Raw genomic sequence first — 8,930 nt, forward strand, 5'->3', positions numbered from 1 at the left:
GAAGGCTCCCTTAGAACTGGGTCGTCACAGGTAAGTAGGAGTTTACCAGGCTCCAAGGCTGGGGAACAGCATTTTAGACAGAAGGAAGAGCACTCACAAAGTCCACACCAGAGTCAAAGGAAAAGAGAGTATTTTCTAATCCTCTCATAGCAGGGAAAAAATGGTTTTCCCATTGGAGCGGGTGTGGCCGTGGGTTTGATCTGCCGCGTGACAAATGTCTGGGGAAGCTAAGGGCTCTTCACGTGGCAGTGGTGATCCTTCAGTTCACAAACCTCTGTCCGCTGGGCCCCTGCGACACGTGGGCACTGTGCTCGGTTTCGAAGTCCTGGGGAGACACCAGCAACCTGACAAAGACCCTTCCCTGAGCAGCAGGGCGAGTAGTTAGGCTGACTGATGGAGCCCAGCCCCGTCCCTAAACGCACTCATCATGGGGTCCGGATTTCACAGCAAATCACGGACGCAGAGACTGACCAACAAAGGACTTGAGAGTCTGAGCGGGAACAGACTCTAGTGTTAAGAGGGGACTCGCTGGAATGGGGACTCATCGTGCAAGTGGGCAGTTCATTAATCCCTCTTTCACGTACCTTAGATGCCACCCCGCGGCCGGAGGGGACATGTGTCGTGACTACAGGGATCACGGGGCTTCCCTGTATTTCTGAATCGTGGCTGTTTACAAAAATGCGTCCAGAAGGCACCTGAGTCTGAGTGGCCTGTGGGGTCGAAGCGCAAGTGGCGTTTTGTTGGGTTCCCGGGGGGAGGGAGGGCAGCAGCTGAGGCGTGCGTCCCGAGGCCCCCCCCATCCTGGGTGAGCACCTGTGCCGACAGCTCTGACCTGGCCCCCTTCCCCCCAGGTATGGAGAGTGCAATCACACTGTGGCAGTTCCTGTTGCAGCTGCTGCTGGACCAGAAACATGAGCATCTGATCTGCTGGACCTCCAACGATGGTGAATTCAAGCTCCTCAAAGCAGAAGAAGTGGCCAAACTGTGGGGCCTCCGGAAGAACAAAACGAACATGAACTACGACAAGCTGAGCAGAGCCCTTCGATACTATTATGACAAGGTAAGCCCTCGACCTTCCGGGAGACGGTCTCGGGTGGGTGGCGCACCACCTGCGTATTTCCCTGGTGAAAGCAGATAATCGTGGACCATGAAGCAAATTAGAAACATCAAATGGAGGCAGTTGATGCAGGGTTTTCTGGTAGAGGGGAAAGCTGTGCCATAGGGATTTTTTTTTTTTTTTTCTAGAAGCCCTTTGGGTACTCCTGTGGGTCGAATTCTGTTCCCTCCACATTTTCCCTTATGGTTGCGGCAAACCTTTGCTAACAACAGAAATTAGTCGTAGAGGTTCTCCGGCCTCCCTCATGGTCAGTTGCTTGAGTGACAGAACAAATGTGAAGATCTAGAAAGTCTGTGTATCCCGTCTGGTTTGTAGTTCACTCAGACGGGTCTTTGCTGGGAATTTGGTAGCCTGGGCAAGTTATTTAACAGCTCAGGGCCTTGGTGTCCTCCTTTATATGAGGGGGATCATAATAGCACCATCTCGGGATTGTTATGAAGATAAACATGTTCAGTGCTTAGAACAATGCTTGCTACCACCCCAGGGTTTTCACCTTCGTGGGAAATTTCTCTAATTAAAAGAAAAGCCATTTTCCTTTTTAAGTCACAGAGAGGAGTCAGAGTGCTTTGTTAAGTGGTAACACAGCCCAGTTGCCAAGCAAGGACAGTTGGGGTGAGTTTTAATGCATTTCTGAAAAAGCAGTTAATGTGCCTGCTAGGGCAAAATTATTGCTATTTAGAGGTAATCATTTCAGGCCTGTAATTTTGGCCATCTCTGCGTGGATCTGTTGTTGCTGTGTATTTAGCTTCATAGACGTAAAGACTTAGAGTCCTAATAAGGGTAAGCTTTTGTTCTGGTTTTGCCGTTCATATTGAAAGATGAATTAAAAGCTGATTTAAATATTAGTTCCTGATCTATATTTAGTGCCTGCCTTTTGCCAACCTCTTTGGAATTCAAGACAGAAGGATTACACATTTCAGGAAGTGGAGACATCATTAATTATAAAGTGTTCCTTTATATGATCATAATTACATATGATTATGTCATTGAAATGTTAAAGGTGCTTTCCTTTAATGTAGCGATTAATTAGTCCTGGCTTAATGCAGAGTCCTATGAAGAAGTAAAAGCACTTCTTGCAAATTGCACCGTCTGAAAGACTTGCAGATGGTTTATTGTTTTGCGTTTTCCCCCAGGTTCTGAGTTACACAATGGGAATGGGGGGGCGGGGCTCTGAAGGGAAACAGTCATCTTGCCTGTTGGCAGGGTGCCTAAAAGCCTGGCTTTGAGACTAAAGAAATGTCATTGTTTTAAATCAAGGCGTCAAAGATAAGGGGCCCTGCCTCAGTATCTGTGACTCGGTTCTACCTCTCCTTGTGACCCCGCGCTCTGGGCTAAGGATGGTGCAACCTCAGGGGGAAGGGAGACCGTGGGCTGGAAATGAGTCCTCAAGAGACCCATCGAGCCATCGCTATGCAGACTACACCCGATCTCCCTTGGGCAGACTTTCTGGATTTCTGGGGACAGCAGTTTCGGGGCCTTCAGTCACCCGGCGTGCTTTGGTACCTTCTGTGTGTAAGGCTCTGTGCTGCGGGGCGCTTCCCGCTCTCTGTCCCATTTAAACACACAGCCCGGAGCTGGGCCCACTGCCTCTCCTTTTACACGCGAACACCGGACAGCCGAGGGCTTCCAGGAGAAACCCGCCCAGGCTCCCGCGGCCAGGAGCCATAGCATCAGATCTGACCCGGGCGTGTCGGCCTGCATTCCTGGCCACAAGGCACACGCCCTACCTTCTGGGCCATTCGTTTTCTTTGCCTCCTGAACACCTGAGTTGCAGGTAGGCAGTCGGGTAGCACAAAGGTGATTTTCGTTTATTAGCAGCCCTGCCGTGCACTGCGAGTCCGGTTGAGCCCAGGGCCCCAGTGGCCGCTGTGGCCTCCTCACCCCCTTGTCCCTTTCCTCTCCCACCGGCACTGAGCTTGAGGTTTGGCCGCGTGACCTTTGAGCAGCCCGCTGGTGAGAACGGTGAGGGCGGGAGCAGCTCTTGTGCAGCGTGTCACGCAGGCATGGCCACCAAGGGAAGACGCTTTCTGTCCTTCCTTCCGCGAACACGGTACCCATGTGTGTACCCGGTGTATTCACACGTACACAATACACACGCACGGGCACTGTATGTGCACGCACTACATGTATGTATACACCACACGTGTGTGCCGTGTACACATGTACGCACACGATGTCCACGTGCATGCATGCAGCATACGTGCTCACATACACAGGGCAGGCGTGTGCACAACACGCATGTGTAGCCCATATGTGTGCGTGCGCATGCTCATGTGCGTATGTGCGCGTAGTGTGCGCGAGTGCGTGTAACATACATGCGTGTGCGCGCAGTACACATATGTACATGATACACGTGTGCACACGGGCATTTGAGTCTTTCTCATGAAGTGCTCTCAAGTGATGAGTAAGTGGGATCGTTAGACTCCTGATACTGTTTAAAATACAAAGGGAGGAAAGGAGAAAGGGCAGAGGATAACGGAGAAGAGAGGAAGGGGGAAAGGAGAGGGGAGAAGGGGGAGAAATGGCAAAGGTTACAAAGATTATAGGTGATTTTACATTTCATGATGAACACTTTCTAAAAAGATTTTATTTACTTATTTTAGAGAGAGAGAGAGCCCGCATGCGAGCAGGGGAAGGGGCAGAGGGAGAGGGAGAGAGAGAATCTCAAGCAGACTCCGTGCTGAGCACGGAGCCCGATGGGGGGCTCGATCCCACGAGCCTGAGGTCATGGCCTGAGCCGAAATCAAGAGTCGGACGCTTAACCGACTGAGCCCCCCAGGCGCCCCCATGATCAACACATCTTTCAGCTTTGCCAGTGTTACTCTGTGACTACGTATATACATGGAGCCATAAGAAATTGCCAGCATATGACCATTTTTGACCCACAGAAATGGCAGCCTCACGTGGTTTGGTTTCTAACCCGAGAGGCAGAATGGAGGAGGGTCTGTGAAGGGAAGTCCTGGCCGCACGTTCCTCCGTGTGCCCCATCCTGCTCCGCAGGCACTCCTCACGGTTCCCTGGCTCTCAGCATGACCCTCTCTGCCTCTCAACATCCTCCTCAGTCCCCTCCTCCATCCTCCAAGCCTGTCCATCTGTCCATCCCCCCCCATCTCCCAAAGGACACTGATCCAGAGCCTGCTCCACATGTGGCATAAAGTTGGTGACTCCCTAACTTGACGGCTGCGTTCTTCTCTCCCGTTGGCTTTTCTGTCCGTTGCTAGCTAGCATCTCGTCACTGTTGGCTGAAACTGCCCATCCCTTGGTGTGTCCTGATAAGGAAGTTTTCCTGCAAGCATGAGAAGATCATTATTTTTTGTTGTCGTTGTAGGTTATATTTTTAGCTCATTCCAGAATACTAGAAATGGACAGAGGGAAAAAAAAGGGGGAAATGTGTGCAGTACTTTGTAGAAGGCATTGGAGCAGAATAATGTGTGGACTTATTGTATCTGCTTGGGGCTGAGACCTGATCTTTAATCATCATTCCTCAACCCCGCCCCCCCTTCCATCATTATAGCAAAGTGGTTAGTAGCATGAACTCGAGGCTAGACTGCGGGGTTTAAATCCAGCTCCATGACTGTGAGTGCTTTGCCTGATCCCTCTTGGTCTCGGCTTCCTTCCTAAAGTGGGCATGATAGTAGAGCTTGCACCATGGGGCGGTGGTGGGGGTTAGCTGAGTTCACACATGGTCGGTTCTGAGAACCGTGCTCAAAGTAAAGTAGGTGCTACAGAGTATTAGCCAGAGGAATGATCCAGATGATATTTTCTTCATCACTAATTTGAAAAATTCAGACCTGTGTACCACCTTCTGAATGAGCACACCCAGAAGTCGGGTGAGGTCAGATCTTGGGTGACTGAGGATGGATGACCACAGTTTCTTTACCCCACTGCCTATCTTTATATATGGAGGCTCTTCTGAAATTCAATGACTAAGATGCTTGAATATTTAAATGATGCATCCTTGCCCCTCTGAGGGGCACCTTTCTCTGCGCACCCCCAGTTGGAGTAGCCAGCAGGGGCTTTGCACTCAGCGCTGTCTGGGCTAGAGTCTGGCGGTCCCTCAGCGCCTGAGCGACCGTTCCCCCATGGGAAAGGAAGCCTCATAACAGCACCTTCCCTCAGCGGGTGGTGTGAGGATTAAATGTGAGCACGCGTACGAGGTGCTCAGCACAGCGTTGGGCACCTGCTAAGTACACCCCCGATGCTTGTCACTTCTGTTATCTGGGTTTATGAAACTCCCTGCATTGTGTGACGGTCGCCTGTTTATATCACCTCACAAAACCGTCTTCACCGTGGTCTCCCGGTTTACTCCCTTTTGTTGCTCTGGCACCTTCTATAGGGTCTGGCGCCTAGGAGTTGCTCAGTAAATGTGAAGTGAAAGCAATTGGATAACCTAATGAGGTGGACACTACCCAGATACAAATCACTTTTATAATGAAAGGTGACATTCGGTAACTGCTAAACTTGGAAACACAGCGTCACTGCCTTGTCCTGGATTCGGGTCCTAGGATGGTCGTAACCACAACGTGTGTGGCTTAGAACAACAGAAATGTGTTGTCTCATGGACGTGGAGGCCAGAAGTCGAAGATCAATGTGTCAGCAGGGCCGTGCTCCCTCTGGGGCTCTGGGTAGATCCTTCCTTGCCTCCTCCTAGCCTCTGGTGGGGGCTGTCTGTCCTTGTGTCCCTCGGCTAGCACCTGCATCACTCCAGTCTCTACCTGGCTTGGCACGTGATGTTATTCCTGTGTGTCTCCGTGTCTGAATTTCCCTCTTCTAAGGACACCAGTCCTACTGGATTTGGGACCACCCTTATGACCTCCTCTTAACTCAGTTACGTCTGCAAAACCCGATTTCCAACGATCACATTCACAGGTACGGGGGGAGGGGGTTCGGACTTCAGCATTTCTGTTTTGGGGACACACTTCAATTTGTCATATGTACGTATATTTCAGACACTGCTAGGCTTTCATTTAGACTTACAGAATTACAATTGATGCCACACATTCTGAAGGAAAACTGCGTGACATGGAAGACAGCTAGACTCAACGACAGGTGTGAAACTAGGTTCTGTGACAGGTGCGTCATGCCGCGCCTGCCACATGCCAGGCACTGGGGCCAGGTCCCCAGGGTGGAAGCAAAGATGAAGGAGTCACCTCCTGCTCTGGAAGAGCAAACGACTGAGAGAGGACTTAGTTGGGAAGCAAAGCCCACCCTGATGGCTCCAATCCTGGCTTAGCAGAGGCTGTGATGGCCTCTGGGGTTCCTTCTTCCGCCTGCCTGTCTGTGGATCGCCCATCACAACATGCCATTAGGGAAGGCTGGAGGGTCAGGAGTTTGAAGCTAAGCACTGACAAGGACCTGGGTCCCCCACTTACAGCTTTTGAAGAGGCTGCTGGGCAAACCCAGGTAGAATTCCAAGAAAGGAGTAATGCCCAGGCCAGGATGCGGCATGTTTTATTCCTCAGGTGTGGACCGAAGGCCCCCCGTCAGCTCGGAACATGCAGGTCGAGGGAGGAGACTACACCCAAGCCCGTGAGCACAGAAAGCAGAGCTAGTTCGAGCCTGCGCAGTTCAAAATCACCCTCCCCAACCAGCTTGTTTCCTAGCAGTCTCACTGTACGTCCTGGGACATGGCTTTGTTCGTTGTAGTTCTGATGGTCGGAATTTGGGGAGGGGGGGGTATGGTTTGTTTTTTTTATCTCTTAGAGTGAAATGGGGTCTTCCAGAAGGTCCTTTTACAACCCGATGTAATAGTAAGGGTCTCTTTCAGAGCTTGGCTTTGTTAACGAGATTGACAACTCTTTTTCACTCCTTAACAACTCAGACGTGGTTCTTAAATCTCTCATGGTGGAGTGGAGAGGAGAGTGGGGTCAAAGCCCAGAGCTTGCCTATGAGTGGCCCCACGAACTGCCCACACCCATGGGCCCAAGCTTGAGGGGCATGAGGCGCTGCTGGGATCCCCCCTCTTTTTTTTTTTTTTTTTTAAAGATTTTATTTATTTATTTGAGAGAGAGAATGAGAGAGAGCACATGAGAGGAGGGAGGGTCAGAGGGAGAAGCAGACTCCCCGCCGAGCAGGGAGCCCGATGCGGGACTCGATCCAGGGACTCCAGGATCATGACCTGAGCCGAAGGCAGTTGCTTAACCAACTGAGCCACCCAGGCGCCTGGGATCCCCCACCCTTGAGTAGCTTCTGGGAGGTTTTTAGTTCTACATCTCTCTCTAGTAGACATTGTCTCACTCTTTCTTTCACCTCTGCTTTTTTTCTTCCCGGGTTCAGCCGTACCTTTGAAAACATACCAGCCACAGAGCCATACCCTTGGATGGCTCTGTGGCTCGTTGGGGAGACAGACATGCACAGGCAGTTATAAGAGAGTGCTAGCCTGGCCATGATACCAGCATCTTCCAGGACAGGGGAGGGAAGTAAAGGCAGAGAGAAGGACCCTGGAGGTCAAGACACCTGCCCGGGCCCAGAGCAGTGAGAATGGGTTTACCAGGCTGAACCAAGTTGGGAAAGGATGTACTGCCAAAGGGAACAGCATGTGCATGAGGCAGGGAGTTCCCAGGGTTCTCCAGGGAATGAGGGGGACATGCTGTGGGAAGAGTGAGTGGGGCATGGCGTGTGGAACGTGTCATGCGGAAGAGTTGGAACTTCATGGCAACGGCTGAAAGTGGGAGAGTGCCGTGGTCAGATTTGCATTTTAGAAATAAAAATCTTTATCTCCCCATGCTCTTCTTGGCATTGATGGTGTCCCGCTCTGCCCCCCGCACCCCCCCCCAAGCCCTGATCTTTTTGGCCGATTAGCACATACAGAGTTCTTGGGGCTGGCTGAGTTGGCCCCGAGCTGGCCCTGTGGCACCTTCAGGTCAGGGCGTGTGTGCCCCTCCCGGGATCTGCCCGTGGGTGGGGCTGCGGCTTGCACGGCTTGCACGCGGGGCAGCTGACTTCTCGGAGGAAGCTCCAGCCCCAGACTCTGAGCTAGCTGCAGGAGACCTGGAAGCTGACGCAATCCCTCGTCCTTTTCCGTCCAACGGAGCTTTTGTCCTTGTTGTTGTTGGCGGTGAACATCCGTCCCAGGGGGAGGCTGAAAGCTCTGCCAGCTCTCTTCTCATCAGGAGATTGCAAATGGCGATATGATGAAAAAAATCCTCTGGTCTCCACAGCAACATCCCGGCTTATCCTTGCAATGTCCCGAACGGTCTCTGCTTAATTGGAAGAGGTTCAGGGGAGAACAGTCAAGACAGAGTCATTGGCAGCATATTCCTGGAAGTAGACCGCGTCACCTTCTTAACTTAATTGGATAATTCATTTTAAATTGGGTGTGCAATCACGGCAGGAAAATGTTCGTGTTAATAATACACATCTGAGATCGCCTGCCTGTGCCAAGAAGCCTGGCCCTGGCAGAGTTCTCTAATTCCCCAAAATAAATTTTACGAAGATAAAATGATGTACTGTCTGTCAGAGTGGGGAAAGAACAAAAGTCCAGCAAACATTTGCATCCTGGAACTTTCTAGAAGACTTCTGTTGGGGGTGAAATTCCGCAGAAGACCCATCTCTCCTGGGCCCTGTTCAGGAGTGTTTTGTTCATCAAAGCTGCCCCCCTGTGACCAGCCCTGGCTCTGAGTGTTAAGGGTCTGGTGTTTTTGTTAGGTGTCTTTTTTTTTCCCCTTCCTGTCATGTCAGCTGCTTAGCTGGTTTGAAGTACAACAGATGACAACTGCACTTTTGCTTGGGGGCTGAGGGGATAACCAGGGCCTTTCTGGAAGCTTTTGGTCCTGGAAGCTGCCCAGTGACCTGGGGAGTGGGGGGTGGGGTG

At 51.4% G+C, this 8,930-nt stretch overlaps 1 protein-coding gene across 3 annotated transcripts in view; it reads left to right on the top strand.

Annotated features, from left to right (window-relative positions):
* The window catches only part of ELK3 (ETS transcription factor ELK3), a 64,810-nt gene that overhangs the window by 27,093 nt on the left and 28,787 nt on the right, over positions 1-8,930 (top strand). For all 3 annotated transcript variants that reach the window (XM_081819087.1, XM_081819088.1, XM_081819086.1), the window contains exon 2: positions 852-1,060. In XM_081819087.1, the coding sequence (XP_081675213.1) occupies positions 854-1,060 (207 nt within the window). In that variant the 5' untranslated portion in view covers positions 852-853. The remainder of the gene's footprint in view (positions 1-851; positions 1,061-8,930) is intronic.

Source organism: Leptonychotes weddellii, chromosome 5 (assembly GCF_054177405.1).
Source record: "Leptonychotes weddellii isolate Sample4059 chromosome 5, ASM5417740v2, whole genome shotgun sequence".
Lineage (NCBI taxonomy): Eukaryota > Metazoa > Chordata > Mammalia > Carnivora > Phocidae > Leptonychotes > Leptonychotes weddellii.